Source organism: Ahaetulla prasina, chromosome 6, assembly GCF_028640845.1.
Source record: "Ahaetulla prasina isolate Xishuangbanna chromosome 6, ASM2864084v1, whole genome shotgun sequence".
NCBI lineage: Eukaryota > Metazoa > Chordata > Lepidosauria > Squamata > Colubridae > Ahaetulla > Ahaetulla prasina.
The window spans coordinates 70,625,394-70,653,116 of record NC_080544.1 but is presented as its reverse complement, the minus strand read 5'-3'; the positions used below and the strand labels follow the sequence as shown (position 1 = coordinate 70,653,116).

At 37.4% G+C, this 27,723-nt stretch overlaps 2 protein-coding genes across 4 annotated transcripts in view; one reads left to right on the top strand and one right to left on the bottom strand.

Annotated features, from left to right (window-relative positions):
* The window catches only part of GPC1 (glypican 1), a 216,636-nt gene extending 195,878 nt beyond the window's left edge, over positions 1–20,758 (top strand). Inside the window, exons 4-9 of the mRNA XM_058187154.1 lie at positions 6,237–6,402; positions 7,522–7,652; positions 11,151–11,270; positions 14,502–14,635; positions 16,056–16,231; positions 18,189–20,758. Coding sequence (XP_058043137.1) covers positions 6,237–6,402; positions 7,522–7,652; positions 11,151–11,270; positions 14,502–14,635; positions 16,056–16,231; positions 18,189–18,409 — 948 coding nt within the window. The 3' untranslated portion in view covers positions 18,410–20,758. The remainder of the gene's footprint in view (positions 1–6,236; positions 6,403–7,521; positions 7,653–11,150; positions 11,271–14,501; positions 14,636–16,055; positions 16,232–18,188) is intronic.
* Positions 1–27,723, bottom strand: part of ANKMY1 (ankyrin repeat and MYND domain containing 1) — a 95,971-nt gene that overhangs the window by 5,110 nt on the left and 63,138 nt on the right. Inside the window, exon 18 of one of the 3 annotated variants that reach the window (XM_058187153.1) lies at positions 23,428–25,899. The exons of 1 other annotated variant lie outside the window; for it this stretch is intronic. In XM_058187153.1, the coding sequence (XP_058043136.1) occupies positions 25,697–25,899 (203 nt within the window). In that variant the 3' untranslated portion in view covers positions 23,428–25,696. Of the gene's footprint in view, positions 1–23,427; positions 25,900–27,723 lie in introns of those variants that run through there. One more of the 3 variants, XM_058187151.1, reaches the window with a different exon arrangement.

The following is a 27,723-nucleotide window of genomic DNA, read 5'->3' as shown; positions in this document are numbered from 1 at the left end:
ACATCAGCCAGCCAATTCTGAAACTTAGAACAGAGGAACTTCAGAAAACTTTTATGGAATGTCCTTTTCTAAATCAAAAAGCAGATAACTGCATACAAGAAGTGATTATCACAGAGAAATAATTTTACTGATAATATTACTACAATTTACTCTGTACATACACATGCACACACATATACTGAGAGATACAGTATTTCTGGTGGATCTATAAACACAGTCCCTTTAACTTAATTGACTTGAACAAGCAGTTTGTAGAAAATAAATACCACTTCAGTATAGAGGATTAGAATACATTTTCATTTTGCTGTCACACTCTATCCAGGTGTCTTTTTTCCTCATGAAAGATTTGCTAGTTTTCTGTTTGTTTTTAAGGTAGATGTCAAGCAACAGTTCTTGGAGTATTAATCATTTTGCAACACAGGTGTTGTAGCAGTTGGAATTATCCTATTTCTTTTTATGCTATGGATTGGAAATGACTATGGAGCAAGGAGTCTTGTTTTTGCTACTGTCGTTTAGGTAGAATAAATATATAAACCCAGTCTTATTAAGGACTATTTATTACCACATTAATTTAATTCTCTCTCTTCCCCACACACACAACTCACAAAGGCATGTCAATGCATTTTTCAACTTAGATCATAAGTACACAATATTGGCAGGTGACAGCTTTCATAAAATGTAATTGTTTATCAAGAATAAAATATAGCACTATAGGTATGTTTGTTGTGTTCCATTAGACACTAAAATACAATATATCCCTTTATTAAAATGACTATATTTTCATTTCATTTGTAGATTTCTGTGTATGTGTCTGACTGTCTTCAAGTTTTAAAAAAATTATGAAAATATGAATCTTTTTAAATCAAGAAAAATTGCTCTACAACAGATTAAAAAGTCTAAACTAATCCCTAATTCAGTGGAGATTGTGTTCATCATTAAAAATTCTGACCTTTGTGTGTCCTTGAGGGATAAAAATAAGTTGTTAATGAATTTCATTTGAATGGCTGATTATAGACTTACCATATTTAAACAATTGTAGTCACATTAATTTAAATGAGCATACCTATGAATAACTAAGTCTGAATAATTATAGTTAGCCCTTAATACCGGTATGTGAGCTGGTTATATACTTTCTGCTTATGTATTTATCTGAGAAACTAGTACATTCTATTTTCATATCACTTATAATTATGTTAACTCTGAAAACTGCTGAGCTTCCTGGCATTTTTTTTTAAATGTAAAAATGTTTTTAACATAAATTATATCAAATGACATACTACTCTGATTTCCTATGAGGTAATTATTAAAAAAGACAAATAATTCTAAGTGTTTCCTAATTGATGTGAATAAGTAACCTCTAGTTGAATTCTCAACCAGAATACTTTGACATAGAAATAATAAAATGGATCTTTTAAAAATACGTCTTATTACATTGGCCTTGATGTCCTGCTTATCTATATTATTTATTCATTCATTGTACAGTATAATGTGCATATTTCTTATGAACAAAGAGATTATTTATCAGGATTCTCAAACCTAAACAATTGTAACTACTTTGTAATATGGCCTTGAAAAATCCAACTTTAATATTCTTTAATTAAAGGTAAAAGGAGATCTTAAAGTGTCAAGCAGAACATTCATCTCTTTGATGAAAGCTTGTTAGAACACATCTGAATGGTACTCCCCAACTAAAATTTAGCTCTCTAAAATTCCTGCTGAATGGAATCAGAATTAATAGTAATAAATCAAATTATAAAACGCAATGCTATTTTAGTAATGCATTTGCTACCAATAAATCAATTCTGCTCCATGTTGAGAAATTGATAAATCAAAAAGTGGCTGAAGGCCCAGTGAAATTAAACTCTCTTTGAATATCCCAAAGGAGTGAGGGAGCTGCATGGATGTTAGAGGTAAAGAATTCCAAGGTATGAGAGCTGCCACAGAGAAGCCACATTGTCTTGCTCATGGCAGTTCAGATACAAGGTAGACCTACTGTAATCAAGACATGTTTATCTATTTGTTGCCTTGATAATGGATCTACCTTTTCTGAGTTAAGGTTGTCTTCTACATATGGTCTCATAGCAAGCTTTCTAGAGAACTGTTGTCAATGAATGTGTAGATTCACCTCTGGCAGGATGGTGGTTAGTATAATGAAAAAAGAATTTAATGTTGTGTTAGCATCAAGTTTTATTAGTAATTTATAGTAGATAACCAAGACAGCAATGTCAGGAGAGTTGTTACCATGCTTTGACTGGATTGATTTACCAGTAATATCAGTATACATATTCAGGATCCACTATAATTTTTGTGTTTCCTCCAAAAGCTACTTCAGAATGCATTATTGATCCTATTTGAATCAGTTCATGACTGTCCATCCTTTAGTATGCAAATCTGTTGTTGGAACCTCCTTTAATGATCACAATTCTTTTGGAAGGCTTTCGTTTATCTATGTCCATTTCCATCTTTGGTGACTTTACATTCCAATATTATTTCTTGTCTGTTCTAATGGCTGACTTAAATTCTGTAAGTTCTTTCTGAGATCATTGTCTTTCTTGGCTTTGGCTTCTTTTCTGGACAGTTTCCACCATCTGTTCTGACTTCCAGTTTACTTTCTTCTGTCTATTGGCAGTCTCATTTCCATTCATTCTTAACTTCTTTGATTTCATTCCATAGTTCCTCTGGTTCCTTACTAGTGAAGTTCAGGACTTCAAAGCAGTTCCTAGTGATCTTGAAAATAGCCAGCATATGTTCAAGATCATATTGTAGAAATTGGATAACTTTGTTCTTCCTCTTTAGTTTGAGTTGGAACTTGCACATGATCTACTCCTCAGTCTGTTCTTAGGCATGATTTTGTTATTGTAACTGAACTTTTCCAATTCCTCTTACCAAACCAATCAATTTGAAAGTATCCAAGTACAGTCCATTTTGTTTATGCTTTATACAGTACTTTTGGATAATCTGATCCACAGTGTCACTGTTTGTCATATCCCACCCCCACTCCGACGAACGAGTCAAGGAAGTCTGTAACAAACTTGGCAACGAAGCCTCTGCAGCTTGCCAAGTTCCTTCGAGGTTTATCAGGACAGGCAGGAGTCCAAGTTGTGACTTCAGCGATAGGGCCCGGTATCAGCAAACTAGCTAAGACTTTGCTTGACTCAAGGTTAGAATGCCAAAAGCAGGTCCTTTATATAGACTGTGGGGTGTGGCTCCATGACTCAGCATTTATCCAGGCCTGCCCCACCCTTCCTTCTGCTGGCATTGCCTCTCAGATCTCCGGAAGCGAGGGTCCACCCACTCTAAATTGTCTTCAGCTGGATCTGCTGTCAGTGTCTGGGAAAGGGAGGGGTCAGAGGGAGTAGGCCCGGGTAATTCCACTACCTGGCTGGCTTCCTGTTCTGAAGGCTGAGCCAAAGGAACACATGCTGTATGAGTGAGGTTTATTTGGGCTTCTCCTTTCACTCCTTGAATCCTCTCTGGGCATGGGGCCAGGGCCGGGGGCTGGAGTCATGACAGGCCGTTCATCTTCATTATCAGACTCGGAGTCTGATAAAAGGCCCGGTTGGAGATGGGAGGGGCCCGGCTGAGGAGAGGAGGGAGGATGAGTCACAACACTGTTGTACTAAAATACCTTTATTGGTCTTTGGTGATCTTTGATGTCAGTATGTGATGACTCATGATAAAGTGTCTTAGTAACATTTACTCTTTGATCCCATCTTATTGCCTTAAATAGAATGTGACTCAGGAGGTGGAGATTGTTGAGGTGTGTGTGTGTGTGTGTGTGTGCGTATTTCAACCTGGTTATCCTTTCCACCCTTCATGATGGCTTCCCACTGTTTGTCTCCAAGTCTCCCAGGTTGTCTCAGTTTTCTCGATCTGCAATCTCAGATCTTGATTGAAGATCAACTAATTTGGAATCAGTTTATTGATTTTATTAACAAGAGTCACTGGGCCTCTGTGGCTCAGACTGCTAATGCAGTCTGTTATTAACAGCAGCTGCTTGCAATTACTGCAGGTTCTAGTCCCACCAGGCCCAAGGTTGACTCAGCCTTCTATCCTTTATAAGGTAGGACCCAGATTGTTGGGGGCAATAAGTTGACTTTTTATATAAATATACAAATAGAATGAAGATTATTGCTAACGTAGTGTAAGCTGCCCTGAGTCTTCGGAGAAGGGCGGGATATAAATGCAAATTTTAAAAAAAAATTCATTTGATGAATACTTGTATAATCTGTGGGTTCTGAAAGGTGAGTCTGTGGCTTTATAGTTTCATGCCTAAATTACTGCAATAATCCCAATTCCTATTTCTGCCCCCCAGTCTTAGTTAGAATACTACAATTTAAGCTGTTTTGGACATTCCATCCTATTCTATTCCTACTGAAATTCTCATTGCAGGACAGGAATCTTCACTTGTTTCCTATTTGACAGTTTAAACTATTCTTATTTGTGTTTAAAGACCTCCAATTACACAGACACATGCAACCTAGTACCTGTCTATCCTTAGTTTTCTATACAACATTGTTCACTCCTTATAGTCTTCTATTCAATAATTTACTTCAATTTTTCATTCCAGAGTTATAGCTTCTGACTTCCAGACTTTGGGGGACTTAACCTTGCAACCCTGGAACAGCCTATCTCCCTCCTTCCCATCAATTGAATGAACAGTTATGGCATTAGAAAAGGATTTATGTATTTTCCTGTCCTATTCTCATTACTCTTGGCAATCCCTGGATTAATACCTGATGTATTTTAACTATGGATGTAGGCATGTTTGGTCATATCATAGGTCTTTGTTTCAGACACAAATGTATGTTTTCTTTGATTGTCTCAGTTAATATTTGTTTGCTGGTTGTGTACTATTTTTATTGAATATAACTTGTCATTATTTGTGTTTGATTTACATCTTGGTTTGGTAAAGGTGCATAATAAAATTAGTGGTCGTTGGATATCTTGTTTTGGTCTTGATTAGCAAATCAGATTCATAAACTGAGATTTGAAATTAAGTTGAAAACTATACTTTTTGCTAAGTTTTAGTTTGGCCATCAGTATTTTTCCATCATATCTATAACCCAAACAATAACAAGAACTTAATACATTTCAGAGATATATTACGATAGAAATGGAACTGATTCTTTTACACTAAATGCTAAGATAACAGAAGACAAAAATAGATGAGGAAAAAGTGCATTATCTCTTATAGTTTTCAAAGTTCAAACTTTGAGTTCTAAATTATAAATATGTTTTGATACAATAATTGAACTGAGGCCCACGGTGATGGAAATGAGGAAACTTGTCAAATACTGAGTTTATTGTCTAATTTCAGATTCATGGAAATTTTAGTAAACTTTTTGACAAAGTATATTTATTTATACATAGGTACATAATGTGCATATATACATAAAATGTATTTCTCACAGTTCTGTCAATAGGTTTTTTTTTTAAATCCTCTGGAACAGTTGATATTGAATATTCAGAGAATATTTCATGTTTGATTTCCAGTAGGATTTGATATGGTATCTTATTAGTGTAGCAGCTAAGGCATTAGACTAGAAAGCAGGAGACACTGAGTTCTAGTCCTGCCTTAGGCACAAAGCCCGCTCAGTGATCATGGGCCAGTCACTAGATGACCTCCAAGGTCCCTTCCAACTCTGTTACTGTTACTGTTACTTTCTCTCCGCAGGAGAGAAAGGAGGAGGCAAGAGGCAATGGCAAACCCTTCTCAAAAACCTTGCCAAGAAAACTTCAAGGACTTGTCCAGGCAGTCTCCAAGATCGGACATGATTGAACAGAAGAAAAAAAAATTAGAACTATTGTTGGCATCTGTAATATTTACGTGCTTGTTTCTTTATTCTTCTGGCCTTTTTTAAATTGGCAGGACATCAAAGAAACAATTGTAGGGTAACTTACAAGTTCTATGCATTCAAACCTGAATATATTCTAAATGTTCATATTTCAGAATGCATGGTTTTCAGAGATCTTGAAATGTTTCATTCTTATCATCTCTGAAAAGTAGTCCTACTCTGAAATTAAATGGGCTATGCCCAAGGATTTCATATAAGAAACAAACAACTAGCTTGTCTATTTAATGGACTTAGTTTTAAAATTTATATAGATTATCTCTACACACGCACAAAAATACTTTTTCTCTTTTGAATACTGGGTTGCATTTTAGGTTACCTGTTGTGTTTTATGATTGTTATATTATGCCCTTAAGAAATAATTGTTTGTTTGTTTTTAAGGTCCCTCTGAGCCAGTATTGCAATCGTGCTATTATGAAGTTGATGTATTGCGCACACTGCCGGGGCATGTCAAACATTAAGCCATGTAATAGCTATTGCCGTAATGTCCTGAAGGGCTGCCTGGGCAATCATGCTGACCTGGACACTGAATGGAAGAACATGATTGGTAAGATCTACAGATGTCTGCCTGAAAAAATTGCTTTCATTGCATTTTTTTAGCTCTTTTTTTTCCTTTTAGTTAAGCAATGCAAGGTTGGAGATCAATTGATGCATGCATTAGAGGAATATTTTCAATATCTTTGAAACATCACTTCTTCCTTTATGTAATTCTCCATATGTTTTGGAGTTTTGCACAAGACACCAAGATATAGAAGTTCCAAGTATTCATCAGTATCACAGATTGGATGATTTTAAGCAGTTAAAAAATTAATGACTTCAGAAAAAATTGGTTTTTAACAATGAGTAAAAAGTTCAGTCACCTTCAAATTGAACTCTATTTCTAGTAAACTACATGGGCATATTAATATAGAAAAAGTTTAAAAATTGAAAATCGGTTCTCAAGCATAATTATAAAATTTTGTTTTATATGTTGCTATTTAAATATTCTTAAATTTATTGTATCACTTTATCCTTATGACTTCTTTTTCTGAGGGGGACAATATTTAACTGTTTGTGCAGAACTAAACTGATTGATTGAATGCTTTCAAGCTAGTGTTGACTCTTAATGACAACCATAGATTTTCTTCGTGATGATCTGTCTTTCGGTCCTTCAGGTTTTCCAACAGTACATCCATTGCCATTTTAATTGATGCCATCCACCATTACATACTTCTCAAGAGACCTAGGGTTTCATATAATGTGTCCCAAGTAGGAGAGGATGAGGCTATACGTTATGTGCCTGGAGTGAGAATGCTGCATTGATATGTTTGATGATCCATTTGTTTAGTTGGTTTGTTGTCCATACAGTAGTATTCTTGAGAGTTTTATCCAGCACCAAAGTTCAAAAATGTCAATACTTTTCCAATCCTGCCTCTCTAAAGTCCAACTTTTGCCTACATAAACAGTGGCATTTCACAGGAAATTCCACTGTTTGCACTATTCTGATCTTAGTAGGTGTAGGTAAATTATGGTATCTGAATATCTAGGATATAAATAAATATATAAAATATTCCATTGATGTATGTTACATTTTCAATATTGATTATAGTAATTACAAAGAGACCATCTCAAATGATTTGTTTGATATGCTTCATAATCAGTATCATTTTATTCTTTTCCCCAATAGATTCATTACTGTTGGTGGCTGATCGTTTTGATGGACCATCTAATGTAGATATTGTAATTGGTACAATTCATTCTAGGATTGCTGAAGCCATTTCAAACATGCAAGAAAACAAAGAATCTATAACAGCCAAGGTACTAAAACTAAATTGTGAACTTCAGAATATTTACCTCATATATATAATTGCCAGTATTTTTATTATTGCTCCCTCCCCTACCTCTCCTGAATATTCATGGCATTTCCTGTAAACAGTCACCGAAGCATACAAGTGACTTTGGATCACACCCTGGGTATTTTGAGTCAATGACAAGTTACCATGAGAGGACTCCATTGTTTCTACTAATAAAAAATAGACATGTTATGCTTGCCATTCTTCAGGGCTCAATAGGTGCAAAGCCACTTTTACTGTCATACAAGAATTATTAAACCCTAGACCTGTCATCTTTAATTTGTATATGTTGACTGGAATGTGTCTCCTTCCCAATATACCGGTAAGAGTGAGCTCACTGTCTCCTTCCCAGTATAAGAGTGAGCTCGCTGTGAGATTTATGTCTCTTCCTCATCGCCTTTGATTTCCAAACATTTGTCCTATATGTGTTCCTGAACAGAGTGTGATATTTTAGCCAGGCATTAAAGAAATTTGCTCCATCACAAATCCAAAACCTGCAGCTTCCCATCCAATTGACCCTGATGTGAACACCATAATTTGAGTTCCTGGACCCCAGCTATTATTCTCATGGAACAAAAGAACTGTAATTAAAGCTGCTGAGAGAAAGTACATTAGGAACTGACTAGCAAGTAAATAAGTCACCAATAAACTGACGGAAAGAAAAAGAGAAAACATAGTAATGCTGCCTAAAATATAGTGATATAAAGCCATCAGTTTAGAGAGTGAACCAGTGGTGGGATTCTGCGGGTTCTGGGTAGTTTGGCCGAACAGTTTGTTAAATTGGTGGCTCACCCCGCCCTTGCCCCACCCATTCCCACCATTACTTACTAGCCTCAGAGCACATCGAACTGAACAGTTTGTTAAATTGCTGGCTCGCCTGCCCCTCGCCCTGCCCTGCCCCAGCCTGCTTTCCTACCTTTGCCGTGGCCTCCCAATCTGTTCCTCACCTCGGACTGCCCACATCAGACTGCCCCGACCGCTCTAGCAGCAGAACAGGCAAGTACAGCTAAGTGCTGCCTTCGGGGAAGCGGGACTGGGAAAGGTGGTTGACCTGCGCTCGCCCAGCTGCCAGCCACAACCTAGCCCCTATCCAAGGACCTCGCTGCCACGTGGCTGCCGACCACAGCCTACCCCCATCAAAGTGCCTCGCTGACCACCCTATCCAAGTGCCTCACTGGCCACCCAGCTGTAAACTGCACGGCTACCCCATCCAAGTGCCTCGCTAGCCACCTGATCCAAGTGCCTTGCTGGCCACGCAGCCGCCAACCACAGCCTACCCCCATCCAAGCTCCTTGCTAGTGGCTGGCAGCTGCATGGCCAGTGAGGCGCTTGGATCGGGTGGCTAGCAAGGCGCTTGGATGGGATAGCCAGAAGCTCGGGGCCACTGCCCACCCGATCCAAGCACCTCGCTGGCCACGCGGCTGCCAACCAAAGCCTACCCCCATCCAAGCGCCTCGCTTACCACCTGATCCAAGCACCTCGCTGGCCAAGCAGTTGCATTTTGCGGCCAGTGAGGCACTTGGATCAGGTGGGCAGCGAGGCGCTTGGATGGGGGTAGGCCATGGTTGGTGGTCACATGGCCAGCGAGGTGCTTGGATCGGGTGGCTAGCGAGGTGCTTGGATTGGGTGGGCAGCGGCCTCAAGCTGCTGGCTACCCAATCCAAGCGCCTCGCTGCTCACCCGATCCAAACGCCTCACTGGCCGCGAACTGCAGCCTACCTGCATCCAAGTGCCTTGCTGGCCATGTGGCCGCCAACCACAGCCTACCCTCATCCAAGTGCCTCACTAACCATCTGATCCAAGCGCCTCGCTGGCCATGCAGCCACCAGCCATTAGCAAGGCGCTTGGATTGGGGTAGGCCGTGGTCGGCAGCCATGTGGACAGCAAGGTGCTTGAATCGGGTGGGCAGCGAGGTGTGTGTCAATCGCCTAGGTCTGCCGCCAACCCAGCAGGACTGTCCTGTGGCCGCCTCCCACCCACATGGCACCAGCCTACCCTTACCACATCTGGAGAAAGAGTGATGGAGAGAAAGGGGGAGAGAAAGTGATGAAGGAGAGAAAGAGAGATGGAGAGAAAGGGGGGGAGAAAGAGAGATGGAGAAAAAGATGAAGGAGAAAAAAAAGATGAAGGAGAGAAAAAAAGGGAGAAAGAGATGGAGAGAAAGGAGGAGGAGAAAGATGAAAGAGAGAAAGGGGGAGAAAGAGGGGGGAGAAAGAGAGATGGAGAGAAAGGGGGAGAAAGATGAAGGAGAGAAAGAGCGGGAGAGAGAATGGATTTGTTCTGGTAATTGGTTTAACAAGCATGGCACTGAAAAAGTGACTTATGACCGTTTTTCACACTTACGAACGTTGCAGTAAATTGTCATTAGGGCAAAGAAGCTATGTCACATGACCACCTGGCCACACCCACCCGGTCACATGAAGCACCGCAGTTGTGACATGAGTGACATAGTTGTTAAGAATGCTGCAACAAGCATAAATGATGACCGGTCATAAGTGTGAGGACTGGTCAAAAGTGTGAGAACCTATCAGAAATCACTTTTTTCAGACATCTGGGTAGTCCCTATGTGCATAGGGACTACTCAGAGGGCTGAAAAAGTTATTTTTGACCTGTCCTCACACTTTTGACTGGTCCTCACACTTATGACTGTCCTCACATTTTACATTTTGCGCCCTATCTTGTAACCGTGGTGAAGAGAAGCAGTTGTGAAATGAGTGACACGGTTGTTAAGAATGCTGCAATGGACATAAATGTGAGGGTGGTCATAAGTGCGAGGACCAGTCAAAAGTGCGAGGACCGGTCAGAAATGACTTTTTTTAGCCCTCTGAGTAGTTTCTATGTCCATAGACATGGCCACCCGGTCACATGACCAGCTAGGCTCGCCCACCTAGTCACATGACCAGCTAGACACTCCCACCCAGTCACATGACCACCGAGGCACACCCCAAAATAAGCCACGCCCACAGAAACGGTTGTTAAAAAATTTGAATCCCACCACTGAAGTGAACATGTCTTCAAAATCCATTAATCATTAGATTGTTAAGGAAATCAACAAAAGAAAGCTCTTGGATAGGGGTTTTTTATTCACTAATTACAGTTATACAGTTACAGTTTCTAAGTTGCTTAAGCCATCAGAAACTGGTATCGATATGGGATGTCATAGCACAACAAGCTCTATTTTTCTAAGTTGCTTAAGTCATCAGAAACTGGTATCGATACCAGTTTCTGATGGCTTAAGCAACTTAGAAAAATAGAGCTTGTTGTGCTATATGTTTTTAAATCAGCCTTTTGAATCAAACAAAACAAAAATTCTAGTATGAAATATATAGGAAAACAGAATGTCCTCATATTTGAAATGAATTGTATGTAAATTTAATATTGATGAAGTAAATGTGCAGAGATTTACCTGGTAGAGTTTTCTTTTCTTTTTTTCCTGAAATGTGGTTTTCTTCTATTTCCCCAGATTTTTCAAGGCTGTGGAAATCCCAAACTCAATACAAAACCAGCCAGCGTGGAAGATAAAAAGAGGCGGGGAAAATATGTCACTGAAGATAAACCTTCTGGCCTTAGTTCAGAGAAATTTGTGAGTCCAGCGGGTTTGTTTGATTTAATTCTGCACTAGAGCTGCTTGTGAAACCTGTTAATCAGAATGCTCATTGGGCCTTGTAAAGATGTTCATTGTGTGAAGGAATACATATAAGCAAAGTTTAGTTTCAGTGTGGAGCCTTTCTTTCTTTGGAAGAGTACACATCACTAATCTGTAAAAATGAAAGCACCCTTTTAGCCAATCATCAAAAGACACTTTTTTAAGCACACCAAATCCTAAGCAGTCCTGCTTACCAATATAAGGAGTTATTTTTCACATGTTTAGACTCTCAGCAAGTAAAAATGTTTCGATCTCATCTAGTAATCGTGGGCACCTCTGACCCATAGAAGGTATACTTCATGATAAATACTACAATAAATTGCAGTTATATTATGTTTTTTAGAAATGTGCAAATCTCTAAAATTTTGCAATATTGCTGTCATAATTACCATCACAAATGATTTGCTTGGCATGCTTCTGAGCCAGTATATGCTTATTCAGATGCTGAAAGATTGAGGAAGAAGGACCAAGGGATAGAATATTGGTAGCAGCAAACAGGAGGGAAGATGACTGAGAACTGACATAGACATCATGCAAAGGTGGCAATAATAGTACCATGTGTGATTCTACAGGAAAGGAAAAAGGATGCCAGCCTGCTGTACTCACTGTATAAAATCATTCTGGGGTCCCTTTACAGTTCAGCTAAACTATAGCCAATCTTTGAAAGAAGATAAACACTTTGAAAGAACATAATCTGTTTGTAAAATAGAGACAGCTGATGGATTGAGTCTTCCCAGATCGTACCCAACATCTAAACACTGCTAGCATTGGCAGCAAAATTCCCCCGATTATTAACATAAGATTCAAATCAGGTAAATGTGATCTTCTGCTACTTTGCAGAAATAAAGATACAGAAATAGACCTTCTGGAATGAAAATTATTGCATCAATATGCAATGAAAGTGTCTTAACTGTAAATATTTTAGTATGGAGTAGCCAGTTTATTTTCCTTAATAGTGTCTTGAAACACAGCCTTTCTCCGGCTTTTGTTTTGGGATGTGTTTCAGTAGCATCCAAAGTTCCATTTCCATTGGTAGCCTTTATTCTACACTAAAGAATTGTCACTATCAGCCACATTCTTCAAAAGAAACAATCAAGAATATTTTCTCATTTGCTTTATTGATCAGATTTGTTATTCCCTTTTCATTATTATTGTATGAATCCAAAGCAGACGTGCAAACTAGACATAAAATTATAAAAATATAAAGTCTTTATCAGATATAAAAAGTGTTATCTTAGAATATTGTCTCTGAAAATTTATGCCATTAAAAGTTTCTTGGTCTGTACTGTACTGTACTGTACTGTACTGTAGAATAGAATAGAATAGAATAGAATAGAATAGAATAGAATAGAATAGAATAGAATAGAATAGAATAGAATAGAATAGAATTTTTTATTGGCCAAGTGTTATTGGACACACAAGGAATTTGTCTTGGTGCATATGCTCTCAGTGTACATAAAAGAAAAGATACGTTCATCAAGGTACAACATTTACAACACAATTGATGGTCAATATATCAATATAAATCATAAGGATTGCCAGCAACAAAGTTACAGTCATACAGTCATAAGTGGAAAGAGATTGGTGATGGGAATGATGAGAAGATTAATAGTAGTGCAGATTTAGTAAATAGTTTGACAGTGTTGAAGGAATTATTTGTTTAGCAGAGTGATGGCCTTCGGGAAAAAACTGTTCTTGTGTCTAGTTGTTCTAGTGTGCAGTGCTCTATAGCGTCGTTTTGAAGGTAGGAGTTGAAACAGTTTATGTTTCATAAAACTGTACTATATACTTATGTATTCGTAGGGCTATATTTTCTTGTTTTGCCACCTACAATTTTTTAGGTATCTGATTCCCTTTCTTACATTTCTCAGTTAGAGCAAAAATCTGATCTGCACATGCCTTCCCTGGTATAAAACTTCCTAAATTTTGGCTCATGTCATCTCTTGTATCCTTTCAGTCTCAGTTCTTGCAAAACATCTTTCCAGCCACAAATAAACTAATCTTCCTGTAGGATATGCCTTTTTTTCTCATGACTTACCATTGTAGAAAGGAAGAAAAATGGTATTCTTTCAAGAATGAGTCAGATATGTAATCTTCACACATTTAAAAAAGCCATACAACCACAGCCCTAAGCAAACTACATCTGCTTTTGCAATTTAAACATAGAAACCTATCGTTTTCCCATTTTCTTGAAGCATTTTAAGTTTCCATTTCATCCATTTTTCTTCATACAAACATACAGTAGCATCCATTTTTCAAAACCTCCCTTTCATTCCCATATAAAATTCAAAAATACTCCCTCCAGTCATCCTTCAATTCAGTTTCCTCTCAAAACCTCATTACTTTTATTTTTAATTTCACTAATTTCATCTGTCTTCTAATACTTTTTCCTGTAGGACTCATGCAGTCATCCTACTTCAAACAGTTGTTTCTTTGATTTCTTTCTTGTATTTTCATGGCCATTTCATGACCATCATTTTGATATCCTCATCTCCTTCATACTTGCCCTTTCTTAGTTTCACAGTTATAATAATATATACTATTATTTTCATTTCATTTGTTAATGTAGGCTGTTTACCATTTACTCCTCCTTCATGTCACAAACTATATGCCATTGTTATCATTTGATTGCCCCACAGATATAGAACTCTGACACCCATTATGGCTTTTGAAAATCAAGGCTTTCACATAACACTTTTTAATAAAATAGATGAGATGTAAACTGGTTGACTAGCCTTCATAGTTTTAATGCCATGTATATTATCACCAGATAATGATAAGAATAAGATTGATCAGTTGGGACAGTATGTGATAAATATAATCAAAAGTTAATTTTATCTCAAGCACAGCCATACCATTTTATGCAAGCTAGCATTTCTAAGCTGGAGATTTCCATACAAGTCAACTTAACATATAAAATAATGTATCAGTTCAGGGATGGTTACAGCAGAGAATGGAATGGAATGGAATGGAATAGATTATGGAATGAATTTTGTTTTTAGTTTATTTTGTTTTTAGTCACATTACAATTGTCTACTATTTGAATGCTGTTGTATTTATATTAGAACGCTTTGGGATGCGTTCTAATATAAATACATAAATACAGAATGTAAAACTATTGATGTTAAAATTGTTTTCTTCAACCTTAATCACTCTTCTTAATGACAGGTTTCAGATGCCAAAGGGAAACTGAGGGAAGTAAGAGACTTCTGGGCTCTCCTCCCAACAACACTTTGCAATGATAAAATATCATCTGGTTCTGTAAATGAGGATAGGTGCTGGAACGGAATGACCAAAGGCAGGTAAGGCTAATCAGCTGTGAAATAATGAGGCCCATTACTATCCAATTTATGCTTGAAAATGTTTAGGCTATGCATAGCAAATAAATATTTGAAATTTCCTTTCCTTTTGTTCTGTTTTTCGAAACTTTTTAAAAAAACGTTTCATCTTTTTAAAGATAAAAAACACATTAAAACAGTGCATAAATTTCTAAATAGAAGCATTTCTTGAAAATATTGCTAATGGGGAAAAAAAGTGTGTCACCTTACAACATAAACTATAGGGTATTATATAGTCACCAGAAAGTATTGACTTTTCTGTAGTTCCAAACAAACAGACCTTGGAGATTGTTGGGACATATAACAGGAGCATCAGAAATGACTTACATATACAGGCAAGTCGATATAAAGAAGGAACTCCTCAAATAACAGTATTCAGTGTTTTGGGAATTATCAGATGCAATGATACTAAGCCAAGCCACATTGGGAAACTCAGACTGTCATCTACCATTTTTATTAAGTTTTAGAGTTTGGAAAAGTGAAATGCTATTACAGGGGTGGATAGGAAAGAAATCAAATGAGATGAGACAATAATTAATTGTCCCATCTTTATTTAGACCAGATCCATGCAAGCAGATGAAGCTCAAAAGAGAAGACTGATCTAAAAAGGCTTAGGCAGCTATACACAACATTCTCTGGTATTATACTTCCATTTCCCTAAGTGGTTCTTGACCTTTTCTTCAACATGGACCTCTTTAAATACCACTAAGACTTAAGATTTAGATCATAACATTTCTTCATGTCTTTGTGGATTCCCTGTGATGACATCATGGCTTTTCAGGGGTCTGTGGACCACAGGTTGAGAACCAGTGATCGAGGTAATTGCAACTGCCCTTGAGAGTCTTCTAGGAAGGCTGCTGTCTTCTGTCTAAACACTAAAATAAATTTGTCATTTATCAGAAGAGGAAGCTCAGTACCACAGCTATCAGCTTGTCAGAACAGTGGAGAGACTTGTAACCTCTCTCAAATTTAGTATACCCTGAAAAACTGATTCACCTTCAGAACTCAGACTTACTTCAAGGCCTTCTTCCTCCTCCAGGGACAAGTTTTCCGGAGGTGCCAATATTTCCACTACATTCCTGGGCTGATGCAAAAAAAGCATCAAGCAGAAGTTCATAATTCATGTCCAAAGGTTCACTGATTAGATTCATGAAATACAAAGATGAGATAGTGACTAAAACAATAACTTTTCATTTTCTCTTTTCTTTTGCCACTTTCCCATGGTAACTAGCTAGTAGATAACAATAAGAAAAGAAAATGGGAAATCAATAAAAAAAGAAGAGTGGGTTAGGCGCCCATCCACCCAGTGAGTCTGGTTGAATCTCCATGAAGTCCAGTTCTCCAGAATTAGCTTTCAGCATGAACATATACATACTCTTTACAGATACCTTCCAGATGTGATGGGAGATGGTCTAGCCAATCAAATCAATAACCCAGAAGTTGAGGTCGATATCACCAAACCGGACATGACTATCCGCCAGCAAATCATGCAGTTGAAGATTATGACAAATCGATTGCGCAATGCATACAATGGAAATGATGTGGATTTCCAGGATACAAGTAAGTGCAAGCTGAAAAAGTGGGACTATTCATAACATTACATGTTTAGTAAGCAAAGAGAGGTTCTGTTCTGTCCCCCTCCCCACCTCACACAGAAGAACGCAGGAGCGAGCGTCTAACAGTCATTTATTCTACAACCGACCTGAATATCCTTTGTGGATAAAAGACTTGGCAGCTACAGTTCAAATGCCTGCCAAGTTCCTTATCACTGTCAGAGATGGGAGTCCACTTGTCCATAGGCCATTGCCAGGGCAGCCAAGAGTACACAGAATAATTTCTTCACACAGTCCAGGCCTTAACTCAAAAACCACCGATCCGAAGTTCATGCTTTGCAGTTTTTGTCCATCACAGATGGCTTGTCCATCACTTTTATCCCCTGTGGGGTGTGGCTCAGTGACTCAGCAATCTCTGGGCCTGCCACACCTCTTCCTTTGCTCCGCATGCTTCTCCTTCCGACGCTGCCTGGGATCAATCCAGGATTGATCCTCCTCACCCTCTGTCTGTGGGGGCTCCGACATGCCTTCTTCCTGGCCTTCAGCTGGCACTTGAGGCATTGCCAGAAAGGAGGGACCTGGAGAGGGAGGCCTTGTCGGCTCCTCTCCCTCACTCTCAGAGTCATCCTCCTCCATGAGGACAAGCTCAGGAGCCGGAGTCAGAACAGGTTCATACACAGTGGAAGAGTGGAAAATTATTCTTCTGTTCATTTTCAAGGACTGGATTTTTAATCTGGAAGATTAAAAGCATTGCTCAAGTGTCAAAAGCATTAATGTTTCCTGATGATCAAAATGCCTTTCTTCTTGTCAGGTATCTCCAAAAATGCATGTGTCCGCAACTCTCATATACTAATCAAAGTTAATCTAATGTGAGAGTGAGTGAGGGACAGTTAAGGCATTGTATAATGGATAATGAAAGCAGAATGAGTCACTCAGATTAATATGTGAAATAAATTCTGCCCCAAATGAAGCCCCTATAAGCACAAGAATTCTTATAATTTCAGAAGAAGAGAATTTAGGTAACTCAGGATGAGCCTGGAATCCTCAATATTCCCCAAGCTTATTACCCAACTACGTAATATCAGTCAAGTTATGAAACATCTGCAAGCAAACAACCAAACTTGGAGACATCAAGGACTCCAAAATTGTGAGGCATGAAAAATCAGGTCCATGCATGAAGATTCAATTAAACTGATTTATTGCTGAAGTCTATGCCCAAGAACCTTCTGAACTAATGGTCAACACCTGGTTAGAGTTAGATAGGAGCCAGCAGCACTCAAGGGGAGTTGGACTTAAGTTAGCTTGAGGCTATATAATGATTCTATGCTGATACCCCTTTTCATTTCAGCCCCAGGTTCTGTCATTCCTTCTTGTACATTAATTCTTATAATTAATTTAAGAATCTTTTTTAAAATTAATACTCCTATTCCAAGACTAATCTGAAATTTGTCTGAATCTAATTATTTACTTTAATTCAAGATTCCCAAGCATTTTGGACTGGTATGTAGATCTGAAGCTTGAAGAATGTATCTTAGGCTGTGTTTCAAAATTACTATTGCAGAATGGAGGCTTACCAAAAAATCGTCATGATAGGCATAGTCAGTCATGAAATACTCATTTCCCAGGCAGAATAATTAGGTTGGTCCCCACCCTTTCCTGTGTTCTTCATGATGATCTCTGCCATTTCAGTTCTCCATTTGGTTCTGAGGAGATTAGCATACTTCCAAGGCTATATCCTGGGATGCAGCATTTATCATTATAGCCACCCACTATTGTTAAATTCTGTGACTAGCCAGGGATTCAGTCTAGGACCCACTAATATTTTGAAAAAGAAAGATTATGCTGGAGTTGAATCTAATTATGCATGACAGGCAGTTTACAAATTAACCTCTACAAAAAAGATATTGGGTAGAATTCAGTCTTTTGAAGAAGTACCATACTAATTTGAATTTTGTCTTGGCCAGGTGATGACAACAGTGGTTCTGGAAGTGGTGATACCTGCTTGGATGAAGTCTGTGGCAAAAGACTGTCCAAGAATTCTAGCACCCGGCCACCAGAAATACATCCTATGCCTAAACAGTCAGGACAAGGCGTTGGTGGAAATAACAGCAATGTACTTTTGCCTTCATACATCCTTTTATTACTTTCTTTGGCTGCTATAGCAGCCCAGTACCTGTGGCGGTAACTTGTTTGAGCAACTGCAAAAGGAACTGTAGTGGCTAAGTCTTAACTTTGCCAAAATGGTGGACATATTTAATTCAACTTGATTCAACTTGGCAAAATGAGAGAGACAAAAGTTCTTGCTGGTTTGTGATAATCTGGCAGTGCTAGAGTTGGTTATTTTTCCTTTTCTTCCTTCCTTTCTTTCTTTCAAATATTGGGCCTTTCCTTCTGTCCTTCATTTAAAAAAGCCTTTAATTTGCCAAAAAGAGATACCTAGGGGCTATGACAGATCTGACAGGTAGGTTTAATGACAGAAGAAATAACCCCCCTCCCCCAAGGCAACACCATTTTCATTGACTGGAATAAAATATATGCAATATCTCATTTTTTTATTTAACTGTGGCATTATATTTGGTTCAGAAGAATACATCTTTTTAATTTATACATTTTCAGACTGCTCTAAAAGGGTTTCAGCTCATAATTGTCCATTCACCAAAGGGAAAAGAGTCTTTCCCTTGCATAAGATGTAAGAGTATTATTTTGTACAATCTCAATTAACATCTCAATTAACAAATGAATTCTTTATCCCAGAGTTTGGAATGGAAGTCCTTAATTTTATTTTTTTTTAAATTCTGCTAAAATTAATCATTGCTACCCACTAATATTGTTCCCACATCCATAGCAATAGCAGTAAAAGATTTGTGTATTGCAGGATCCTTTGAAAATAGCTTTCAAATAAAAATAATAATAATACGAAACAGTATACCCAACACTGTGGTAAAGAAAGACATGGGAGGATGTCATTCCAGAAAGCCTACTTTGAGCTAGAAGAAGAAAAACGTCCTATTTAATAAGATGATAAGAATCAATATTTACCAAAGGAATAATGCAAAAGAAGAAGAAGAAGAAGTGATTTTCATGTGTGTGTATTTACAGGATTGATTACAGTATTACTTATCCTGTAATCAAAACTAGAATTTGCATGAATTGGTGAACTTAGCGTAAAGTTAGATACTGTCTAATATATATCTAGAAATTTGTTTATCAAAATCTCTACTACCTAAAATTTTCAAGGAAACCTGCTCAGAATTATGTTGGTGGAAAGAGTAAACAGACCAAAACTATCCATATGTTGGCTTAATTCATTTGATGCCTATCAGAGAAAGAGATGTCCAATCACAGATTTACACGTGTGTGTGTGTGTGTGTGTGTGTGTGTGTGTGTGTGTGTACAATTCTCTGCCTTGGGTCCTGAGCTTTACTTCTAAGCATCTTTTTTTTCTTTTTTCCAAATTATATCAAACCAACCCTACCATTCTGACTGAATACTAGAAAGACCTTGAAATGAATTAACTTTGATGTTAATTCACTTTAATTCATATCATACTTTCTCTTTGAGAAGCAAGTGAAAGCATAACTTTTATTTAAAATATATAGGCTTTTCATAAATGCCGAAATGTTTCTATTCTTTGTCTTAAAACAAAAACAACAACACGAATATTGTGTTTCTTGGGGCAGCAGTCAGAGGTAGAAACTATTATCAATTCTGAAACATTCCTAGTTACAAATAAGGAAACCATTTCTAGCATCTTAGCATTCAGTGGGATGAGAGGCAAATGAATTCAGTTGAAGGATTCTCGTTCTGCTTTGTTAATTATTGGGAAAAATTAGTTTCCTAATCACCCCATTCAGTATTGGAGGATCTCTGAGATTTGAAAACTTGATTAACAAATAGCAATGCCAGAAGGAATTCTTTGTAGCAAAATACGTCTAGTTTTGTACACATTGTTTAAATCCCTGCGAGTAAAACAGCACTCCCTTCCATTTTCATTACTGATTTAGTCCATTTAAAACATTTTTTATTTTCAGTTACATTATTCTTAAACTAAATGTGTTCGTAAAGAGAATACATATGAGGCATGGAAATCAAATATCCTGCCTTCTTTGAACATGCTTGAATGCAAGAGAAAGTGGAAAGTGCCACATTGAATTAGTGTTGTAAATGTATGTCTGTAAATACACAAAGAAATAAACTGCTATACATCATGCAGGGGACAATATTTGCCATTTCCTTCTCTGAATGAAAATCTGCCAACTTGCTGGAGAGCTGTAAACTCAAAACAGTTTGGAGCCTTTTCTAAGACTCAAACTATATGTGATATTGACAATGTATTGTTTTTTAGGAACCTGAAGCGTCCCTGAATCATTTCTTTAAAACATAAAGAAATATTTTTTAAAAATTGAGGTGCAAAGTTGAAGGATTGTTCATGCTTTAAAAATGATTTAGAAGTAGTCTTTGTGATATGTGGGAATATAAACACAACACCTCTTTAAGGTACCGTATATACTCGAGTATAAGCCGAGTTTTTCAGCACGTTTTTTGTGCTGAAAAACGTCCCCTCGGCTTATACTCGAGTATATACGGCTTATACTCGAGTTTTTTTTTTCGTTTTTCACATTATACCGCCGCGCGAACTTGGCGGGCTTTGCTTTAGCGCTGGGAAGCCCTGCCGGTGCAGTGAGAGGGCGGGCGGGAGCCGCCAGCCTTCTCGGCCGAGGGAGGGAGGTTTCAGGTGCCTCATTCCCCACCCTCGCCTTATACTCGAGTCCCCAGTTTTACCCCAGTTTTTGGGGTAAAATTGGGGACCTCGGCTTATACTCGGATCGGCTTATATTCGAGTATATACGGTAACTGCATCATTTTTCAGGCTTTCCTATTAACTTGATAAAGCACAACTCTTTTAATTAGTTACATTAGAGATGCACATTAGAATTACTTTAACAGGATAAATCATTAGAACAGCAAGAAGCATGAAAAAAAGACACTGCCACTTTGAAGAAGTGGTGCACATATTCCCACACATTCTGAAGCACCTCTTTAAAATCATTGCTAGAACACAACCAGCCCTAGAAAAGAGCGCAGTGGGGTACATCCTTCTTCACTAGCTGAAAGACCAAATGAAATGAAATTATGGCCAACAACAAAAAGGAGTATCCTGCCTTGCATATTATACTTTATGCTCTTCAATCTAGCATCAATTCTCTGCTTGATATAAAATTGGAGAGCCTGATTTAAATGAGTCTTCCACCATTGCTCATCCTTTGAGCCCCAGTCTTTTGTCATAGAATAACATTTTTTTAAGGTTTATTTTTGTTATGGCAGTACTACATTTTGGTATTAAAAGCCTTATGCTACAAGGTATGATCTGTTTCAAGTCCCTTGAAACAGGAATGAGTCATGGATGTATAACATATTTTTTTTCATGTGCCATAATGTCTGTTTCGGAAGGAGAAAGGGGTCAACAGAAGCTTTAAGAGCATTGCTATTTATCCTTTCAATGACAAAAACCTGTTGTTTCTGGTGGGCTTGTTTAGGAGTTAAGATACAAATATATCCAGACTACATCTTGGCTTTTTTTTTTTAAAAAAAAAAGCAAAACAAGTGCAGTTCTGTCTGCAAAACGTAAGATTTATTTCACATTATCGACAAACTTGATCATTTATATATATTTCTTTTGGTTACCAAGTTACTTGTAACTATCTTGCACTGTTGAATTCTGTTCTTTGAATCCTTGTATAAATAAATAAAAAAAGGCTGGAGACTTAAAAAGTATGAACACCATTTGGAACAGGATGATGTATTTTTTTGCTTTATATAATTTCAACAGTAATATTGCAGGTCGCCAACTGGCTTAATGAAAATCAGAGTGTGCATTAGATCATTTATAATAATAGCATTGAAAAGTGTTTTGCCAGTGTAGTGAAATTCCAAAATACATCCCCAGCCAATCAACATAACTATTCCATAGATGTCTATCGTATCACAAAGAAATGGCATGAAGTTTATTCAGGAATAAGGCCAAGTGAAATTTAGAATCTAATACTACATACCCTTTTGGAATTGTAATGGAGAACTGCAGGGACAAAGTAAACATTTGGAGGCAAGAACAGATCATTTGTTCTATGGGTTTATTGTATGTGAAGCTCCTAGTTTCTGCAAATGGTATGGCTTGCTCCGTGGAAAACAAACTTTTATTGTAATGAATCAGATACTTTGCCAGCTGCATGGGATTGAACTGTGGTTTTACCTTGAATGGATACCAAGCCTTACTGAATAATGCACCTGCTGAAACAATCTGAGCCATGGAACACTCATTATATATCAATAATGGAAAAGTAGCCATTGTTGAACCAATCTGTGGAAATGAAAATCATCATTCTTTGGGAGGGAGAGACTGTTTGCCTGGGAATTCAGCCTGAATAGGCTTTCTTCTTCAGTGACTTCTCCTTGTCTCATCTCCTTCCAATTTTGTTCTTCCTTTTTCTCTCTCTACCCAATTACCATCTTTCTATTTTCTCCATCTCCATCCAGTTTTCTTTGACATTTTTTACTAGTAGGTAGTCAATATACGCATAGTAGTCTGTTGTGGGTATGAATGTTGTTATGCAGTTCTTTACCCATTAAATATTGCACATTCATAAGACTGCATAATTAAAAACCCTGTGTTACTCTCCACCAATCAGAGCTCTATGACTGACAACCAGTTATTACACACATCTGGAGTACAGCTGTCATATTTCAGGCAGTTCTCCATTACAATTCCAAAACAGTATATAGTATTAAATTAGCCAAAGAAGATGGGTGGACAGATTAATGGGTGCTAAATTCATAATTTTAACTTCACAATTGGAACTGTGTGCCTTGAATTGAATTGTCCAAGCTATGATGGTAGAAACCCAGATGAAAAAGAGGAATGGTTCTTACATACAAATGGAGAGTGTTAGCTGGGGCCAGAAAATATTTTCTTGGGAGAAAAGAATTTATATCCAGCTACTTCCTCGTGTCCCCATCACAGCTATGAAGAATGTAATGGCAGCATACATTTTTCCAGTAGGGTAAGTTCTGCTAATATGATTCACCCCGGAACAAGTCAGAAAACTGTTCATACAAGAAGTTTCCTGATGTGTCCAGAAAAGAAAATATTTTACTGCACTCGTAATTCCAAGATATCTAGATTGTTAGATACGAAGTTTCTATGTATAGCCTCATCTCAAGAATGGCAAATTGTACCACATATTTTTGAATGTTGGCTTGAGTACCCAAGGAGCTCATGGGTGGTGGTATCATCAAGGATAACCTGTTTACGTATTCAATAGCAAGTACCTCTATGCCAACCATAGAATAAGTAACTCAAACTGTACATTCGTTGGTTTAGTTTAAACGCTGTTGAGGTAAAGCAGACCAAATCGGAATTCACTGGGGTAAGAATGATTGATTTCACAGAATTATGAGAACCTTTAGCATATTTTTTTTAATTGAACTGGGGAGGATAGCTCCAGATAGAAGTTTGGAAATTCTTTACTTCCAAAAATAATCAAGCAGATTGTCTTCTGTAGAGCCTGTACTCTGTCCAAGCTCACCCAAATATCAATACAAATAGCAATAATAATAGAGAGACAATTATTGAGGCAGCATGTAAGCAAAAAATATGTTTATGTTTACCTACAATTTTCTTTTGTTATACAAGTCTCAGAACTGAGTAAAAACTATCAAAGCACTGTTAAACATCCAAAGCATTTATTTAGGTAGGTAGCCATATACTTATGTATACAGATATGTATACACAACTTAAAACCAGTCACTTAGTGACCATTCAATGTTACAATGGACCTCTTGGGGAATTTACAACCTGGATTCAAAGTTCTGATGAACCCCCCCCCCAGTCACATGACCACACTTTTGACATTTGGCAAGACAGTTGCATTCTCTACCACTTGCAGTGTCCCATGATGACATGGCTGCATTTTATGTTTTTGCAAAATAAAATAACATTTACTTACAATTTTCAGCAAAACTGGCCCATAGCAAACTATGGATTTGCTTAATAATTGCAGCATACACTTAACGACAGCTGCAAAAAAGGTCATAACATTGGGTTGCTCGTGGGTGACCCAATTTATGACAATCACGAGTTAGGACTGTGATGTGCATGCAGGTAATTCAAGGACTACCTACATATATTTGGGGATAACTGATAGATAAGAGAGGGAGGGACCAGGTGGGGACGGTTTTGGCTTCTTAAATTCCAGATTTATAGATATTTGACCGCTCTTTCTGGATACATTCCTAGCCCACCCACCGCCTTATTAAAGGAATAGATATTAACTTAAAGAAACTCACTTCTAATTATTAGAAGTGAAACTCACTTCTAATTATACACGTAAGTGCCATGTTATATAAATATAAACTATTTTATTTATATTCATAACTAAAATAAGAAAACATGTTTTAGATATAATTCAATTGTGTAATATCTGAAATATATTACAGCAGAGGCATAACAATAGGATACTTCAATATTATTAACACCATCAGTAGCCTTAAGCAAGACAACTGCTAGCATTTTTTCACCCTCAATTACAAGAACAGACACTGCTAAATTCTACCCCATTTTTGCTGACTGCAAAAGGATCTGTAATTGAAAAGATCACTAATAATGCAATGTTTTAGTACCAAGCCTACAGGGGATTACATATAAAAACAATTGCCTCATTCAATAATACAATAAATTTTCCAACTGAGCTTCAACTAAAATAAGATCTGTGCTGTTTTATTACTCTGAACAGAAACTTTTAATCATGAATTCTACCAGTTTAATGCGGCAAATCAGATTTCAAGGATACGATTTTAAAAATCACCACTCACGTATGACTGAGAGCTTGTGGAAACAGCATTCTTTGTTTCTGTCAACTGAACAGATGAAACAATTGTTTCAGTTCTCTAACTCATGGGTATTTAAAATCAATAAAAACGGATTCTCCCTGGTCTCTGAAATTCCTGGAAGCACAATAACAGAAGGATACATACATTTATGCTAGTACTAGAACCATCAACTGCTTGGCAAAAATCACATTGTTATGGAAACTAAGCAGCACATCGAGTTAAACAATTATGAGGGTTAATGTTACCCATCAGCTGAGGAATTTGAAAGACCTGATGATGATAGAAATGTCTGTATCACCAGAAGAGTCATTCTATCTTCCCAAGTTAAAATGTGGTAAACCTTACTAGATTCTTTTTTTTTTTTTAATCATATTTATTTAAAAGAACAGACTTTGGAAGAGTATGGGCACTTCACTATTACATGCCTAAATGAAAATACCAGGCATTTGTTTAAACTGGTTCCCCAAAATAACGAAAGAGTACACCATTTCTTAATTTATGTCTTAAAAACAAGTGTCTTTTCATCCTTCCTTATGCAGCATTTTGAACATCAATTTTATCAGACCTGCATCATGAAGAATAGTATCTAAATGAAACTATAGTTTCCAGTGTAAGGGAGATCTGCTCGACTGCTAGCCTGCACAGGGGCTCGTCGTCTTCTATCTTGTTTCCACTTTTCCATCTCTTCCTTTTTATGTCTGCCTGCTGCCTGCTTCTTTGCTTTCGTGTCCTTTGATTTTAGGTATTGAACAGTCACTTTTGTTTTAACACTGGCTTTACGCTGTCTCACTGCCAGAAAGTAAAGATAGACAATTAGCATTTTTCAAAGCAGATTATAGTTATTTAATTATATTTCTATGCACATATGCACCAAATTAGAAAAACTTAGTGCACAACTAAGAAAAAATAAATCTTGCCTTCCTGTCATCCCACTGTAGATTATACAGCTGAGTTATAAACTCAGCTGAGTTATACAGCTGAGTTATAAACTCATCCAAGTTTCCTCACATTTATGTTAAGCAATCAAAGCGCCTCCTGGTGGTCACTATAACAGACACGGGCTGATAATTTATTATGAGCATTTGATCTCACAACCGTGGAAGACAGGTTGATATAATTGTCCAAGTCCTGCTGGTGAGTTAATCTTCAGCTGTCTCTTTACCTGGCCCATCTTCCTTCAACAGCATTTCTTTCCACTCACCACCCTCCATCACCCCCGTTCAAACTTCTCTTACCCAAGCATACATATGTTTATATAAGTTGCATTTATACCCCATATATAGTCCTAATTGTCTCCCGGAAATTTAAGGTCATCCCTTAATCATAAACACCTCCTTTCTTAGAAGTCCATGAAGAAAAAGATAAGTGGAAAACAAAACGTTATAAAAAATAATTCAAAATTCGGTCCAGTAGGACAGCGCTTAATACAAAACAAGCTTCTTCATAGTTGCTTCTTTTATTGGAGAACAGTAAGGCTAGGGAAGAAAAGGTAGGAAAGAAACACAATGCCAAAAAAAAAAAAAAAGCCACACTGCAGATAATGTGTGCAAGCAGAGCAGTCAGCATGACACACTGACAAGAGTTAACTTCTTTCTTTTATGACTGCTGCTAAAACACTATCATGGGCAGGATAATGAAACTGAACAGCAAGCTAGTTTTGGAATATTCAGGCTAAATCTTCACCACCTTTGATGCAGTCTACCACTCAGCAGACTTTACTGCATCTATAAATACTTAGGTTCATAATTTTCATGCCAGCTTACAACATACACTATGAAGCATTCATAAATATTTCAATTATTTGGAATATGTAATATCAAAATCTGACAAAGCTTTGAAACCAACAGTAATAATAAGCAGTACTAGAGTACTAGCACAAACATCCTATGTATTTACAGTTTAAATGCAAAGTTTATAAAGGGATCAAAGAAGGGATGGGATCTTTCCAAAAATAATATACTTGGATTTCATATCATTCCAATTAGAAAAAAAAGTGAAGGGGTATCTTAGGTAAAAGTTGTAGATGCACAGGGAGCTTTTGAATTAAAAATACATATACAGGAAATAGAAGACAGGTATAATCATTATGGAGGAAATAGAAAATATCTGTAAAAATAAAAGCTACATCTGAGTTTCAAAGGACCCAATAGATGTCATCTCTGATCTTTGAAAAACCATGGACCAGTGGTGAAATCCAAACTTTTTTACTACCGGTTCTGTGGGAGTGGCTTTGAGGCCGTGGTATCGGAAGGATACTGCAAAATCTCCATTCCCTCCCCACTTCTGGGGGACAGATATTGCAAAATCTCCATTCCCAACCCACTCTGGGACCAGCCAGAGGTAGCATTTACTGGTTCTCCAAACTACTCAAAATTTCCGCTACCAGTTCTCCAGAACCTGTAAGAACCTGCTGGATTGCACCCCTGCCATACACATAATACAGGACCAGAGAAGGACAAATGCTCTTATCTTCAAAAAGAGAGTTAAGAGATGGATAACTACTGATCAGTTAGCAAAACTGTTGATTAAGCAGTTGGTGAGTATTTTAAAAGAATACATTGGCTAGGAAAAGGTATCACAGGTTTATTAAAAAATTAATCACCACAAACCTAC